At 40.1% G+C, this 17,781-nt stretch overlaps 2 protein-coding genes across 10 annotated transcripts in view; one reads left to right on the plus strand and one right to left on the minus strand.

Annotated features, from left to right (window-relative positions):
- The window catches only part of AGL (amylo-alpha-1, 6-glucosidase, 4-alpha-glucanotransferase), an 83,821-nt gene extending 73,063 nt beyond the window's left edge, over positions 1–10,758 (minus strand). The window contains exons 1-2 of one of the 2 annotated variants that reach the window (XM_085023872.1): positions 10,444–10,758; positions 9,770–9,919 (exon numbers count right to left, since the gene is read on the minus strand). In XM_085023872.1, the coding sequence (XP_084879998.1) occupies positions 9,770–9,851 (82 nt within the window). In that variant the 5' untranslated portion in view covers positions 9,852–9,919; positions 10,444–10,758. Of the gene's footprint in view, positions 1–9,769; positions 9,920–9,996; positions 10,195–10,443 lie in introns of those variants that run through there. The other variant, XM_085023871.1, reaches the window with a different exon arrangement.
- A 39-nt stretch (positions 10,759–10,797) lies between these two features.
- The window catches only part of FRRS1 (ferric chelate reductase 1), a 103,288-nt gene continuing 96,304 nt past the window's right edge, over positions 10,798–17,781 (plus strand). For 2 of the 8 annotated variants that reach the window (XR_014842713.1, XM_021088476.2), the window contains exons 1-2: positions 10,798–11,245; positions 15,679–15,745. Coding sequence is in view for 1 of the 8 variants with exons in the window: in XM_021088476.2 (XP_020944135.1) it covers positions 11,187–11,245; positions 15,679–15,745 (126 nt within the window). In the remaining 7 variants the exon portion in view is untranslated. Of the gene's footprint in view, positions 11,379–14,062; positions 14,094–15,678; positions 15,746–17,781 lie in introns of those variants that run through there. The other 6 variants (XM_021088475.2, XM_021088480.2, XM_021088478.2 and 3 more) reach the window with 6 other exon arrangements.

Consider the following 17,781-nt stretch of genomic DNA (forward strand, 5'->3'; position numbering starts at 1 on the left):
GGGGAGCCAGATCATGCAGAGACTTGCAGGCCATTGTAATATTTCGGCTTCTTCACGGACTGAAATGAGCCAGTGAACAATTCTGAGCAGAGGAGTGACATGACCTAACTTGTGTATTAAAACTCTCATTCTGAGAGTCCCCTGGTGGCCAAGAGGTTCAAGGATCCAGCATTGTCAATGCTGTGGCATGGGTCTGATCCCTGGCCCAGGAACTTCTGCATCTCATGGATGTGGCCAAAAAAATAAATACATTTAAATATATATATATATATCATTCTGAAGATGTCTGCTTCTGGCCATAATGGAATAAATGGTGCTGGACTTGCCCTCTGTTGAAAAACTAAAAGAACTATATGAGACAACTGTCTTCGGAAACAGAGAAGGACGGTGATGCCTGAGAAAAGAGTGATTTCTATGAACTCTGTGGCTTTCAGATGAGGGCACTTTTCTGGCCTGGGTCATGGAGTAGGAACAGTAATTTTAAGGGGCTGAGGAGACACAGATTAGAGTTTGGGGACTGTGAAGAGTATAATTTTCAGGCAAGAAGGGAGCTATGCAAAGAAAGAGCTCCAGAAACCTACTTAGAGTCATTTTGAGGCCTGGGGTACATTACAATTTTTACGCAGTTATAGTTAAGAGACCTCTTGAACATCGGTTGTATTCAGAAAAGTTATGTCTTGGAGTCCCTTCATGGCCCAATGGGTAACAAACCCAACTAGGATCCATGAGGATGCAGGTTCAATCCCTGGCCTTGGTCAGTGGGTTGAGGCTCCAGTGTTGCTGTGGCTGTGGTGTCGGTTGCAGACACAGCTTAGATCCCATGTTGCTGTGACTGTGGTGCAGGCCACATGGATGTTGAACCAGTAGACAAAGAAGAACATTAGTTATCACAACTGTATTCCATACATTCAAAAAGTTAAGTCAAGACACAAAAAATATTACAGGGAAAAGAGATACAAATCAAACTTTTAGAGAAGAAAACTATAGAAAAACACAGAGGATGGAATTCACAGATGTTGAGACATAGCAAAAAAAAAAAATGATTCGTGAATTTCAAGACACAGGAGTAGAAACTATACAGAGAAAACAGAGAGAAAAAATAATCTAAAAAATTGAAGAGCATTAGCGATCTTTTGGACAATTCAAGTGGCTTAACATAAAGGTCATCAGAGTCCTCAAAGGAGAGAAAGAAAGGGAACATAAATTATTTGAAGAAATAATGGGTAAACAATTCCTAAATTTGATGAAAACAACATTTATAGATCCGAGAAGCTCAACAAATCCCCTACATGAGAAATATGAAGAAAATCACACCAGGGAACATCAAAATCAAAGTGTTCAAAACCAGTGACAAAGATAATATCTTACAAGCAGCTGGGGTGGGGGTGTGTGCATGGGGCAGAGGAGGAGAAGACAGCATGTACAAAGGAACAAGGATGACAGCAGATTTCTTACAGGAAACAATGCAAGCAAGAAGAGACTGGAGCATCATCTTTGAAAGTACTAAAAGATTTAAACTGTCAGTATAGACTTTTTTTTTTTTTTTTTTTTTTTTTTTTTTTGCTTTTTCAGGTTGCACTCATGGCATATGGAAGTTCTCAGGCGAGGGGTTGAATTGGAGGACAGCTGCCAGCTTACACCACAGCCACAGCAACGTGGGATCCGAGCCACATCTGTGACCTTTGCCACAGCTCCTGACAATGCTGGACCTCCCCCACCCACTGAACGAGGCCAGGGATTGAACCTGCAACCTCATGGATACTAGTTGGACTGGTTTCTGCTGCACCACAGCGGGAACTCCCAGGATAGAACTCTATACCTGGTGAAAATATCTTTCAAAAACCAAGGTGACACAAGGTGATAAGAGCCAGGCTTTTCGCTATCATAGAAAGATGCCACAAATAAGCAAGGGGGGCAGCTGCAATGAACCCCACTGTGGTGGGCGTGAATCAGAGATATCAGTATGAACTACTTATTTACATATAAAGAGTGTCTGTTTGGTTCAAGGGAAATTCTTAAATGGAGAATATGTAAATATGTTTCAGTCATATCTAAAATTGTTCTTTGGGAGAAGTAAACCCCTCACAGCGATGGTCATCAGATGGTAAATTCTACACCACAATATTAATCTTTAAACACTGGGTAAGATATTCTTTGTGAAGGAAAGATTTCAGTGAAAGATATTAACATAATGCTGGACTCTTCCAATTTATTCTAATCCAACTAAGTATTTCTATATTTGCCTAAAGAAATAAAAATGCTCTGTTTTGTACACTGCAATATGGATAATATGAGGGAATGGATGTTCTAGGCATTCCTGGAAAAAATTATAATCTAGTAATAAGTACTGCTAACTATATTCCTGGATTGGACCAAAATGTAGATATAAATGTATTCACAGTAAGTGGATTTAGCAAGTAAGAAACAAATTATTCAAATGGGGTTATTAAGTAACCTTGTAAAAATTAGGGAACTCACTGTTACTTCTCACATTCTATAGTAAAACTAATAATTTTTTCCAAGTGGCTACATATACAAATTTTTCTATAAAGCAATTTGGTACAAGTATACTAAAAGTGCTAATAAGCTTCATTTTTTTTTGCTTTTTTTTAAGGCTGCATTTGCGGCATATGGAGATTCCCAGGCTTGGGGTCAAATTGGAGCTACAGTTGCTGGCCTACACCACAGCCACAGCTATGCCAGATCTGAGCCGAGTCTGTGATCCACACCACAGCTCATGGTAACACTGGATCCTTAACCCACTGAGCAAGGCCAGGGATCGAACCTGTAACCTCATGGTTCCTAGTCAGATTCACTTCCACTGTGCCACAACGGGAACTCCAGCTTTACATTTTTGAGTCAATAATTTCACAGACATATATTTTCTGAGGTATTAACCAGTGATGTAAACATAGATCATACAGAGCTATGTACATCACAGTTTTATTTGTTATACTTAAATAAACTTACAACCAACTAAACATCTAGTGTTGAGAGTTATTAAATAAATTGTGGTACAAACTACGGTATTCTGAGAGTTGGAATATTATAAAGTCATTATAAATAATATTATCAAAAGATATTTAAGAGTTCCCGTCATGGCGCAGTGGTTAATGAATCCGACTAGGAAGCATGAGGTTGCGGGTTCAGTCCCTGCCCTTGCTCAGTGGGTTAACGATCCGGCGTTGCCGTGAGCTGTGGTGTAGGTTGCAGATGTGGCTCGGATCCCGCATTGCTGTGGCTCTGGCGTAGGCTGGTGGCTGCAGCTCCGATTCGAACCCTGGCCTGGGAACCTCCATATGCCGCGGGAGGAGCACAAGAAATAGCAAAAAGACAAAAAAAAAAAAAAAAGATATTTAATAGCATGATTACTTTCATTCTGTTTTTTTTACATTTTATGCATCTTATAGATCTTTTGAAATATTTTCTGGAAAAAAGTATGGCTGAAATGTGACAGTAAGCAGGAAGACAGCATTCACACACCATAATACTACAAGCAGGTTTCAAAATTGTTTAGAGTCTAAACCTGATTTTATTTTGAAACAAAAAGCACAGAAAAAAGACCATTTATACCGTTCTATAATTTTATAATTGGGGGAACATTATTTTAAAATTAGAGCTACGGAGTTCCCATCATGGCGCAGTGGTTAACGAATCTGACTAGGAACCATGAGGTTGCGGGTTCGATCCCTGGCCTTGCTCAGTGGGTTAAGGATCTGGTGTTGGCGTGAGCTGTGGTGTGGGTCACAGATGTGGCTCGGATCCCGAGTTGCTGTGGCTCTGGTGTAGTCCAGCAGCTACAGCTCCGATTAGACCCCTAGCCTGGGAACCTCCATATGTCTGGGAGCGGCTCAAGAAAAGGCAAAGAGACAAACAAAACAAAACAAAACAAAAAAAAACAAACAACAAGAGTTACAATTATAAAGAAATAGATTGAGACGTAATTGCCCAAAGAATTAAAGTATGAAATTTTAATACTTAATGATTATTAGAATCACAAATATCTACATCTTTGTAAGAATGATGAAAATTCATTACAGAAGTAATGGTGTCATTCTGAACAAGTACAAATATCAGAGATTAGCTGGCTCAGCACAGCTAAACAACCTGTCTCCTGCTCAGCTTATACAAATATTGTTTTTATAATTACACAAGGATTCAGAGAACTTGTAGTACAAAGGTTAAAATGCATCCAAAATATCTCGAACAGTTTTTGGATCAGTGGCCTATGCTCAGTAAAAAAAAAAAAAAGACAAGCAGTTTCTAAATATGAATATTTATTTATTTATATAATATATATGCATGATGATTTAATAGGTTATATAAATTATAAGACACAAAAATAAAGATAAGATATAAATAAAGTATTTTAAATAACTAATTTATCAATGGATAGAAAAAATCTTTTAGCTCTCACGAAAAATTAATATTGATATCTGTCTGAAAGCAAGGTAACTGAATTTCATTAACTTTAAAAACCTTGGTTTAATATTTTGTGATAAAGTAATTTAAGTATTCCAAGTTCTGTTTATTTTGATACTTGATTTAATGGTCTCAGATTTGAAAAAATACCACACAAAGATACTCAAATCCCAATGGATAAAGTTCTTAGTGTCAGTGTTTACTAATCCATGACCTTAGCTTTTCTTTTCTTTTCTTTATTTTCTTAGAACTGCACCTGTGGCATATGGAAGTTCCCAGGCTAGGGGTGGAATTGGAGCTGCAGCTGCTGGCCTACGCCACAGCCACAAATGCCAGATCCAAGCCATGCCTGCAACTTACCCCACAGCTCACAGCAATACTGGATCCTTAATCCACTGAGCAAGGCCAGGGATCAAAGCTGTGTCCTCATAGATCCTAGTTGGGGTTGTTAACCACTGAGCCATGAAGGGAACTCCACTAGTTGGGTCCTTAACCCACTGAGCCATAATGGGACCTCCCATGACATCAACTTTTCAATCCCATTCGCCAATTACATTTTTGTAGAAATGTGCTAGTAAATATGTAGATTTCCCTGACATACTATATCAATTGTTTCATAAGCTAATCAAAACATGTCTCATACTTATAAGTGTTACTAAAAAATGTATATTCAAAATGCTCTTGCTGTAGCAAGGGTTGGCAAACTATACTCAGCCTACTACTTCTTTCTGTAAATAGTTTTATTGGAACACAATCACATCACTCATTTATGTATTATCTATGGCTGCCTTCTTGGTACAATGGCAGAGTTGAGTGGCTGCAACAGCAAGCAGATGGACTGCAAATCTGAAAATATTTGTTATCTGAAACCTTAACAGGAAAAAAAAAATGTGCCAAACTCTGTTTTATAGCATCAATTTCCATCAAAAAGTAAACTTTCTCAATCATGTTTACCTCAGAGTTGGACTGTGTTTATTTTTCTGAGAATATTTTCTCAGTATTATACTATTGAGTTTCACATCAGACTTGAAAAGGACAAATCTCAAAGAGCAAATTTCAAACACTTCTAACTCATCTTTAAGTCTGATAATCTCTTGAAGTGAAAGAGGCATTTATGGTTACACTGCCTCTTGTGACAAAGTATTGTAAAGACTCTACTATTGGAGTTCCCGTCGTGGCGCAGTGGTTAATGAGTCCGACTAGGAACCATGAGGTTGCGGGTTCGATCCCTGGCCTTGTTCAGTGGGTTAACGATCTGGCGTTGCCGTGAGCTGTGGTGTACATTGCAGATGCGGCTCGGATCCCTCGTTGCTGTGGCTCTGGTGTAGGGCGGTGGCTGCAGCTCCGACTGGACCCCTAGCCTGGGAACCTCCATATGCCGCAGGAGCGGCCCAAGAAAAGGCAAAAAAGACATACACACAAAAAAGACTCTACTATTGAAGATAATATAACTTGAATATCTGCCTAAGTTGGCTTGGGTAAAAGTGTTATTCATGGCAATATACTGCAAGTAAACCAGTGATGGTGTGACTGTCAACCTTTTAGACCTGTAACTTCCACTCTTCCCTAAGAATAAATTTTTGTTTGTTTATGATACATAGACATACGAACGGAGAGCATCAATGTCAATTTGTAATACTAGCAAAATTCAATTACTTTTTAAAGTAAAAAATAGGGAGGAAGATGGATAGAGAGAAAAGAAAGAAAAATAAAAACAAATCCTACATTCTCTTTCTATATAGAAATAGATCAGTGCATACTCCCAAGGGTATGTATATGTATATATGTGTGTGTGTGTGCTATATATGTATATAGATAGATAGATCTTTCTATCTTTCCACTCTGTAGACCACTAATCCAAATCCCTGAAACTAAATTTTTATGTACAGTAAATGAATTATCAGAATACCTAGAGTATGTCAGCTTCCATAATTAATTGCTCAGTTTGCTAAAATTAGCTTAGCGCAGCAGTACATGGTGTGGGTATCTTATTCCTCATATACTAGGAATACTTTACTCAGATTAGCCTTAGCCGTCCTGCAGGCAACTAAACTAGCAAGATGAGCAATTAAACTCAGTTTGTTACCATAAACTAAGTTTTTCTACCTTGTCCCCTCCGCTAGATGTATACAAACGTGACTCCTAATCAAGGAACCTTTATAAATATGTTCTTTTAGAAAGGAAAAATTGAAATTTGACCAACCTTTGGTAAAAGAATGGAAGATGGGGAGTAATGATTTTACTCATTATTCTGCTACTAAATGAGATAGAAAGTAAAGGAGAGGGCTCTGATTTGGCCCCCAAAGATAATTATTTGGTCTTGTACTTGTTAAATTAGAAGAGTCTATAGAAATATTGGCCTTAAAAATGAGGAGGAATCCTTGCTTAAGGAAAAGTAAAAAGGAAAGAAAAATGAAGAAGGGCATGATAAAAGAACCAAAAATTGCCAGAGCTATTCTTCATACCTAACTGTCCACCAATTCCTATGAATTTTAAAATTTCTCCTACTCTGTCCTCTCTTTTCTTTCAACCCTGATGTAGTTAAACCATGTTTTTAAAATACCTTTCTTGGAGTTCCCATTGTGGCACAGTGGAAACAAATCTGACCAGGAACCATGAGGTTGGAGGTTCGATCCCTGGCCTCGCTCAGTGGGTTAAGGATCTGGCATTGCTGTGGTGTAGGGCCAGCACTGTAGCTCCGATTGGACCCTTAGCCTGGGAACCTCCACATGTCGCAGGTGCGGCCTAAGAAGCGAAATAAAGAAAAATATATATATATATATACACACACACACAAACGTATATACATATACACGTATGTATATACGTATATACGTGTGTGTATGTGTGTGTGTATATATATATATATATATATATATATAGCCTTCTTCATGATTTCTTGTCTCCATTGTCCCTTCCCTTTATCTTTCACAGTTATCTTCTAAAATAATACAAAGGCATCATCACTGAAGTAAAAATTTTACATGTTTCCATTTATATCATTTAGATGAATTTACTGGCTTAACCCAGAGTTACAGAGTCAACCACATCCTTCTTGTTTTGCAAAGCCTTCAGAGTTTCCTCTTCAAATAGCTGGGCTAGTTTTAACTGGCATTTTAGAGACTCACCAGCAAGGATTTACTAGCTGTTGTACATTGCACTAGGTCTGTCATATTGTCATACTCTTCCCATTGTCAGAGATCTTAAACTCTAGTTGCACAGTATAAGACTTACAAGCTTTTTGACTTTGCTACATTGTTTCAGCACTTAACTGTTCTCTGCCAATTGTGTAATCACAAATCAAAGAAAAGAGGTAACAAATTAAGGAAAGGTTTCATGCCAGCTGTGGAATTTTAGCTGAAAGTTGAAAAGGAGAAACACATAAAATGATGGTAAAGGGATTTAAAAGATACAGAAGAATCTGACTGGAGTGGAGGTATAAGAACATACATGAGAAAAGCCACTGGGGAGGAAATTAACAGGGCATCTGTACAGATGGAGGACATGAATAATGAGGAACAATAAGATCATTCTTGGCTAGGGAAGGTGGATTCCCTTACAGGAAATCCTGGAAGTCAGGCAGAGATGTTTAAATTTGACCTTATAAATACCAATTAATAAAAAGAAAAGAGATGGCATGAGAAGATTATTTTAGCATCCACATTCAGGCATATGGAAGAGAGACAGGCAAGCAGAGGCATTTGGAAAGAAATTACTGGTCTTAAAGAGAGATTGCAGTTAAAAGAAGTCATCAAAGAAGAGTACCAAGTTTCTAGCATCGCAAGCTATGAAAATGGAGACATCACTAAAGTAAACACGGAAGCTAAGAAGTAAAGAAAATTTGAGAACTGTGAGGAGATGGTTTTGGACATGTTAAGATTTAAGAAAACCCAAGTGGAGCTATCCTAAGATTCTTCCATAGCACGATACTGGGATGAAGCCAAGACAGCAGGGTGAGACTAGAGAGGTATAGCAATCTAGCAAGGCCTCATATATATTTAGGGCTTTACAGTCAAACATTATTAATTCTCAACCGCAAAACTCAGGAAAGCAGAAAAGCAGAAATTAACACCTTCATATCACAAATAAAGAAATTAATGTTTAGAATGAATGTGACTTGTTCAAAGTCACATGAATTCTTAGCAGCAGAGCCAGGAAAATTCTAGTTCCCTACTCGTCCCATTATAGTCTCTCGCTTCCAAGAAGCAAGCAAAGCTCAAAGCCTTTCTTCCAAAAGGAGTCACAAACATGGAAGTACCAGCTGAAGCCATGAGAATATATAATTCTGAGGCCAGCAAAACATAAAAAGAAAGGATTTCTTGCAGATATACATAATTAAATAAAATGTGGAAAGATGTGAGCTCAGCAAGAGGCATGACCATGCTGACAGGAGTATTCAAGAGGGTAGGAAAAAAAATAAAAACCAGAAAAGTGCACAGTCAGGAAAGCCAAAAATGGATTAAGTACTCAGTGATCTTAAATGCTTAAGCTGGAAGGAGATGAAGATTTGGCCTGGAGGAAACACATTTAACAGGTGAAATTAAAAAAAAAAAAAATTAGCTCTTGAGAAAGTCAGGGGCAAAAAGTTTCTTCAAAATGTTGACTACTCTCATCGTCCATTTGGTACACTAACAAAGGGTACTGCATTTTATTTTCATACACTGAACTTCTGCTTCACAGTAGTATGAACATAAGTGGGTATGAAATATTTTTCAACGTTGAAAAACATAGCCTAAGAAAATGAAGCATCTCTTTGATTAGTCTTAGAGATATATAATTTGATTTTTTAAATCACAGCTCAAATATATTTCAACATAATCTGATCAATTATTTCACTTTGTATTTAGCAAAAAATCATTTTCAGATTTTAACCTCTCCTTAATTGCGAGGCTTTTGATAAACAAGTAATACTTTTTTCTGTGAAATATTTTACTAATTCAAATGTCCAGTCAAGGAAAAAGAGAGCTATAAAAAAAGCAAAACTACAGATATACCCAAAGTAAAATTACATATGAAGCAATTTGCCAAGTTTAGTAATAAATGCTAATGGAAATAATATGGTCAACCTAATTATATATGCAACTTTTGTCTTAAGTGGAAGTTAGCATACAAAGAAAAGTGAACTATTTTATCCTCATTCTAACATGACAGATAGAAATAAAATATTTTCAACTAAAATTCACTTTCACTACTGGTTTTTGTTTTTGTTTTTAGGACATAGTACTTTGCATAATCAGGTTTAGAAAGGTCCTTGGAAATTACATCTATTTTGAGTTTTGAAAATTTTAATATGACAATGAATTAAAAATTTTAAGACATAGAGCTCATCGAATCACTTGCTACTGACCTTGTTCAAGTCTGAAGAGGGTCTTTTCCAGCTTTTCCATTTCGTTCAGAAGTAAAATTCTAATCTGTTTACTGTGTCCCATTTTGGCTTCTAGAGGATTTGAAATCTTTCACAAGAATTAAAAGAACTCCGAAATCGAATGAGTTACCCCTATGAAACAAAAAAAGAATTAAGATAAAGAAAATAACTATTATCTTAAATTCTCTAAGGCTGACAGCCACACTTACATGTTTTAAATGTGTTTTAACTCTAGCAGAACAAAGAGAAAGAATGAATCTGAAAAAGCAAACTGATAGATGTTTCCTCCCTTTGAGCACAATTAGACCAAAGCAAAAAATTACAATGGAAAAAAATGAAGTATTTTCAGAGAAAAGCAATACGTTTTGGAAAGCCTGGCGTTGGGAGGGGGTAAAATTCTCAGTCCCAGGCCAAATGGCTTTTGAAGACTTTAAATGGCACTTCTGCTTGCAAGAGATTAGCCTGCTCAAAGATAACAGGTGGGAGATCTCCCCATTCCCAAATTCGGGTCGGAAGCCACCAATGGGGAGAAGAGAACAGAGGGAAGCAGTTGTTGCCCCTGGAATAGCTGGCGTGGACCTGGGATGTACAGATAGAGCTATAGATAGAAAGAACGCATTTCCCCGGGAGGCCAGCGGCATTCCTAGCACTTACACCGAGCAAGTTATACGTGCGGCTTCTGGGACACGGCAGGACCCAGACTCTGGTGTTAAGAGTCGGGGGAGGAGACAGCTAAAGACAGAAGGCAGGCTGCCCAGGCGTAGAAGGAAGCCGCAGACAAGGAGGGCCGGGCGCCGTGAAGGGCAAAGGGAGGGGCGGCGGTAGCGGGGGCCGGGTCGAGGCTGCTCGCCAGCTGCCGGGAGCTTCTCGGTGACTCCGCCTCGCGCGGGCCCGCGAGGAGACCCTCGACCCCAGGGGACCTCGGGAGAACCCTGCCGGGTGGGAGCTGACAGGTCCCCCCGCCCACTTCCGGGAGGCTTCGCACCGCTCGCCCCCACCTCTCGTCTCGCGAGAGTCCGGTCGCGGGCGCCTCGGGGCTGGGAGGCGGCAGCGGCCTCGGCCGCGAGCCGCTTGTTTTCGCGCCGCGAGGGAGGTGCGACGGCCCGGGTGTGCGCCTCCTTTCCCGGCCTGCGAGCTCGTGGCTGAGGCCTTAAAGTCCTGCGGAAGGAGGCTGGCAGCTAGGTTGAACCGCACCACGGTCCGTCTGCGAGCCCGCAGGATGACGGGAGGCCTGCCGCCCGGCTTCCTGTGCCTTTTCTACCACGTTTTGTGTCTTCCTTGTGACTGTCTTACGTGGCCTAAGGTTACTTGGCCTAAATGCTCTGAGCCTTGGTGTCCCCGTGTCTGAAATGAAGGGCCTGGCTCCAGTCTGGGACACGCCATCCTTCACGTGCCCACCATGTCTAGTCCCACCCGAGAGCGGGCACATCTTCCTGAATGCAGACATGGAAGGACTAGGTAGGTGAAATATGGCCAGTCTACAAACAATCGGGGCAAATACACTTGTCTCTTTGTACCCGCTGAAACCCGCATAGCCTGGAAGATCGTCTAGATTAAGAATTTCTATTGGCCGTAGCTGCACGTATTTTAGGTAAGAAATTCAAGACGTGCTACAGATGCCTAAGGAGGTTTTGTGCCTGAGAGGAAAGGAAAACCCATCTTCCAGGGCCTTTGAAGGGCACCCGGGAATCCTGAGAAAATGAACGGAAGATTTGGTGTGTGGAGAAGAATCTTGCTTTCTTTATTGTGGAATTATTGAAGGTCCAAGGAGAATAATGGGTTTAAAAACTAAAGATACTGAAGTGTTTGCTTGTTTCAGTAGTTTTCTGAGAATGGCTACATGCAGATGGTCCAAAATTGAGTTTGGAAACCCACAGGTCATTTCAGCCAATATGTATTCGACTAATATTTATTGGGAACCTTGATTTGCCAGAAACATAGGTGCTGAGAATGCAGCAATGAAAACAAAGTCAGTGTCCTCATGAAACTCCTACATGTGATTGGCGGGAGACAGGAAAATCAAGTAAATTATGTAGGATATTTAAAGGTTATAAGACTTTAAGAAGGGGAGATATGGAAGAGTCAGGAGAGGGTGGTTTGCATTTTAAGCATAGTAGTCGGTAAAGGACTTGCTGGTAAATTGACATTTGATCCAAAACAGAGAAGGTAGAGGATACCCAGAATAGAGGGTTATATACAGATGCACAGCAAGTGCAAAGGCCCTGAGGTAGGACCATACTCGGTGAATTCAAGGAGGCCACTGTAGCTGCATGAAAAAAAGAGTGGTAAGAAATTATGACAGGTAGATGAGGGGGTGGGGCGGGTGGCCAGAACCAGAAAGGCTCTGTAGGCCATTGCAAGGACTTGGGCTCTTGCTCTGGGAAAAAGAGCCACTGGAGGATTTTGAACAGAGGACTGACATAATCTGATTGACCTTTTTAAAGGATCACTTGACAACTTTATAGGGAATAGCTAAATAAACTGCAAATGGTGAGGAAGGAAGCAAGGAGACCTGTTAAGAAGCCATTTCACTTATCAGAGCAGGAGATAGTGGCGTGTGTGTGTGTGTGAGAGAGAAGAACATACAGCAGTGACAGTGGCGAGAATTTGTTGAACTATGAATCTGTTTTAATGGTCCAGGCTACACCATTTGCCGATGGAGAGAAAGGATTCAGGATTATTCAAAGATTTTTAGTCTGAGCAACCAGAATCTTACAGTCTAATAGAAATATCGTATGCCACATAGGTAATAAAAATTCTTCTGGTAGCCACATCAAAAGCATAAAAAGAAACAGGTGAAATAAATGTGAATAATGTATTTTATTACTTTGGTGTATCTTAAACATCATTTCTGCGCTATCAGTACAAAAGTTATTAATGAGATATTTTACCTTCTTTTTCTCATACTAAGTCTTTGAAATCTAGTGTATATGTTACACTCCCCACGTGTCTCAGTTCTGAAATTAAAAGTAATTCATAACTTCATGTGGCTAGTGGCTACCAGGTGGGCACTGCAGGAGAAGCTGCTGTTTAAAGAGAGGAAGAAAAGGGAGGGAGCAGGATTGGAGGGTGAACTTCAGGAGTCTGGTTGTAGATTGTCAACAAATAAGTGATGATGACTGTCCACTTGCTTGAGAGGACCCTCAAACATCCAAGGGGAGATACTGAATTATCATGGGAAGCCTCGGGCTCTGAAGTAGTGTTTTTCAAATTATGAGTCGTAACCCATTAAGGGTTGCGATATCATTTATTGGTTGCAACCAACAACTTTTAAAATGAAATAAAAAAGATCTGAGTGCATTGCATCTGGTAAAAGTATTATTTCACAAGACTTCTGTTTCTGCTTGCTTATGTTTTAATGTGCTGGGTCACGTGTCCCTCCTGGGGGGGTCATGGTTAAAAACAGGTTGAGAGCCACTCCTCATACTGGAGCCACTCCAGTATGCTGTATAAAATTATAATACATCATGATTATGAATTGGTTCCTGGGTTTGAATCCCAGCTCTGCCACTAACTAGCTGTGACGCTTTGGAAGATACTCAACTGTGCTTTGGTTTTTCCAGCTGTAAAACAGGGCTAAAAATAGTACTTACTTTGAATTAAACAAGGACCTACGAGTGGTGCTTAATGCCTAAGTTCTGTGTAAATCCAAAGAGTAGAGCCGAGTGGGGTCCTGACGAGGTTGTGAACCACAGTTGACATTTTTGTTTGTCTTCAGGCTCTCCTTTCCATTCCCTCTTCTGCTTTCATGCTCTCCTATCACTGTCTCGTCACACTGCCCACCTGTTAATCACCCCTTTCCAGGGCTCCAAAATTAGCCTTTCCTGCTGTCCTTCCTTCAGCAAAATGCTCACTTCAGTGCCCAATGTTTCAGCCAGACAAAAGAAGTAAAACCATGGATGGAGTGAATTCTTTTAGCAGTGACTTCTTCTTACACAAATGCTTGAACTTTAAAAGAAGCTTTGTTAATCCACACAACCTTAATTTGGGAGCTTTTGTACTGTGAAAGAAAGTAGAATGTTAAGTAATGAAAGCATTATGATTTAAAGTGATGTGTCTCCGAGATTAAATGTACAAGCCACGTAACGCCCTTTTTGAAAAAGAAAAGTCACACAAGCGTGCTATTTGGGAAGTTCTTGGAATGCCAGTGAATTTGCAGTCCAGGGCGACAGTGGTGCCCGGTGCAGTCCTCGTTTTGGTGAACATCTGTCATGTGCCTGTCCTGTGCGTGACAGCGATCTATATATACACAGTAATCTCATGCTCAGTTGTTAGGGGAAGACTCTTCTTGAAGAACAACTGATGGGTAATCTCAGCTATTTGGCAGAGACTCTAGCGTTTTCTAAAACACTGATCTGAGTGCACTTGGGGAATAGAAGAGCTGTGGTCAGAAGGGCTTTCTTCATCTTTGTGTGTTTTCTAAAAGGAAAAGAGTTATTTGGAGTATTATGTGTGGTTAGGTTCCAATTCTGTGATTTTTCTGGATTTGAAGTGGAGGGGCCGCCTTATTTGGTCTTTATATTCACCAGTATTTCCTGTGTATTTTATTTTGTAGTGTTACTATACTGACAAAATTAATAGTTTTATAAAACTTGGACCTCTGTTTCCAGAATCTCTTCTAAGTTGAATAATTTATTCTGTGTGTTTTGAAATATCCAGATGTACAGCCAGTGAGGAGAAAAAGGAAAGACAGGAAAGGAAATAAGAGTTGAAGTTAGAGAAGTGGGAGGACCTAATCTAATGATAGGTTCAGGGAAGCAGACAGATTTTTCCAAAAAGGAGATAGTACATCTCCTTCGAAAACAAATCAACCTTGGATTAATTTCAATCTTTCTGAATCACAGTTGATTCATCCATAAAATGGAGAGAACCACGCCTCACTTGTGGGTTCAGTGTGAAGATTAGATAAAATAATGAAAGCATTTGAAGTGTCTCAGAGCATTTAGCAAAAATTAGGCTTTTTATAAGCTAGCTTTAAAAAAGAAGGGGCAGTGGTCAGTTGTCTTTGTCGGGTCAAAGACAGTTGTCAAAGTAGATGAGGAGGGGGCTTCCAGGGCGTTGGCAGAGACAAAAGACACGATCAGTAAGTTCCTACTGCATAAAGAGGGAGCATAAAGGTGAATTACAAGAACAAAATCAGAGCCCAAGTTTCCAGTCTAAATTGTAGAAAGAAGAGGAAGAGCAGAGCCTTAGTATGAAGTAAGGGTTAGTTGGTATACAATAGATATTTATTAGAAAACTTATTGAGCCATACATATATAGAAATAAATATAGTTATATTTCTATTGAAACAAAAAACAAATCTTAGGCTCTTAGAACTTGCATAGGGAAAGTTATTTAAAAATTCCTAAGCACTGGAGTTTCCATCGTGGCTCAGTGGAAACGAATCTGACTAGCATCCATGAGGATGCTGGTTCGATCCCTGGCCTTGCTCAGTGGATTAAGGATCCGGCGTTGCCATGAGCCATGGTGTAGGTTGCAGACACAGCTTGGATCTGCCATTGCAGATCAGTCTCTAGCCTGGGAACCTCCATATGCTGTGGGTGCAGCCCTACAAAGACAAAAGACAAAAGACAAAAAAAAAAAAAAAAAATCCTAAGCATTGACATAACAGATTTGCTAAAACCAGTGCATACAATGCTTGGAAACCATGATAGGAGAAAATTTGAGAGGCTGTTTTTAGTGGTGATCTTTTCTTTTTACTTAGACCTTTAAACAATTTTTTGGCCCCCCAATTTAAAGCTAAATCATCTTCCCCTAGCAACTAAGTTTAACTTCCTGTTAAAACAGTGGCTCCAGAGTTTCCAGGTAGAACGGTTTAGAGTAGGCAGCCTCTTTGGGGAGAAAGGACCAGCAAGAGGAACTGAAATTTAATTTTCTATGTTTTTCAGGGTGACTACAGCTGCATGCGATAGAAAAAGAAAGTTTCACTCTCTCACAAGGAAGTCTAGAGGTAAGGTAAGCAATGCAAAGCTGGCATGGCAGCTCTGTAAAGTTGTTAGAAAGCCAGACTCTCTCTAGCTCACAGCTTCCTCCCTCTTATGTGGAACTCAACATAGTGCAGTAAGGTTGCCAGGACTCCAGCTATCATACCCATGTTCCGGGAACAGGATGGAGGAAGAGGACAAGAAGGGTGATTCTCCTCCCTTTAAGAATTCCTGGAAATACCACACACCATTTCTGCTTGAATCTCATTAGCTAAAACTTAGTCACAAGGTACATGCAAATGCAACCTTGATCTAGTCATCGATGAGACTAGCCCAAACCTGGGTTTCATAATCAAGGAAAGAAAGAGTGGGTTTAAGCAGATAACTTGCAGTCTCTGCCATAGTTTGCATAGTACTCTGGTTTTTTTTTTTTTTAATTTAATTTAATTTAATTTAATTTTATTTTATTTTATTATTTTTTTGTCTTTTTGCCTTTTCTAGGGCCACTCCTATGGCATATGGAGGTTCTCAGGTCAGGGGTCTAATCGGAGCTACAGCCACCAGCCTATGCCAGAGCCACAGCAACATGGGGTCTGCAGCAACACCGGATCCTTAACCCCCTGAGCAAGGCCAGGGATCGAACACTAAACCTCATGGTTCCTAGTCAGATTCATTAACCACTGAGCCACGATGAGAACTCCTGTTTTTATTTTTAATTGTTATAAAAAGCAGTGCAGTTTGGAGCAGCAGGATCAAAGGCTCAAGAGGGATGGCTCCAAGAAAAAAGAATGGAATGTGCTTATGTAATGTGCTTGACCACTTTGAGAGATGTTTCATAAACACCTCACAGTTTTCTCTCAGGAAGCTTGGGGGCTGAATCAATGATTGGCACACAGAAAACTGAGCAAACAAACTTGCCAAGAAGAAAAAAACAAAACGGTCCAGTTGGAGACTGCAGCTTTAGATCTGTCCACCAAATAAACTTGCTAAAACTAAACTGCAGAACTGGCCAAGCTTCCCTCCCTGTCACAGCGGGCTGGGGAGGAGGGGATGCTCACTGCCTGTTTATTCCCTGAAGGAACAAGGGCAGAGATGAGCCAGCTCTCGCAGTTATTCTTCCCCGGTTCACCAGGCGGGTAAGGCACTCTGCCTCCCTAGGAGTGGAGTGAGTTAAAGAGCAAAGAGAAGCCAAGAGTTTATTTACAGGAGCACTTTCTGCAAAGAAAACAGAATTAGGGAAAAAAAATTCTTCAGGTATTATGCAAGTCATTTAATCTTGTTTGTGCCCAATTCCTAAACTGTAATCTATTTTCCAAGGATATACAAAAATAAAATATGTCATAAGTTTTGAAAATGAATACATGCTCTATTAATAACAACCAATATTTAATGAGAGTCTAGGTGGTGCCAGCACTGTTGGAAGCCCATAGGATGGATTAATTCAGTTCCCAAAATAATAGTCATTACCCTGGATTTAAAGATAAGGAAACCCAGTCCCCAAGGTTAAGTAACTTGCTTCAAGTCACAAAGTGAACAAGTGGAGGAATGTGATTTCGATCGCACTCTCAGTGATTCTGTTCTGTAAACACCAAATCTGAGGGCGCTGACGTTATCCCCATGGCCTGGTCCTCAATAAAGGTTTCATAAGTTAGAGTTGGATGTTGCTTATGTTATATATGGCTGTGTCAGCAGTGGCTTTGTTTTCTTGCTTTTACGGATTTTTCTGACTAACTTAGGACTCAGTCATCTCAGGACAGTTCCTTCAGGAAATCTTTCCCTGCCTTGTTCTCCCTCCCAGGCAGGGCTCTGGAGTTGCTGCTCCTCCTGCATGATCCTTTGTTGTATGATAATTGCCTTCACCTTTTTCTCCCTTTCTCACTGGGGTCCTTGTGACAGGGACTGTGTTGTGTGTGTCTGGATGGCAGCGTTGTAAAATTATTTACGCTTTTTAGATATAGTAAGAAAACTATTCTTTTTCTTTTTTTTTTTTTGTCTTTTGCTTTTTAGGGCTGCACACGTGGCATATGGAGGTTCCCAGGCTAGGGGTCTAATCGGAGCTCTAGCTGC

The sequence above is a fragment of the Sus scrofa genome, chromosome 4 (genome assembly GCF_054392235.1).
Source record: "Sus scrofa isolate SSC_HxYL_T2T_F1_AM1 chromosome 4, Sscrofa_HxYL_maternal_Yorkshire_Landrace_v2.0, whole genome shotgun sequence".
NCBI classification, from domain to species: domain Eukaryota; kingdom Metazoa; phylum Chordata; class Mammalia; order Artiodactyla; family Suidae; genus Sus; species Sus scrofa.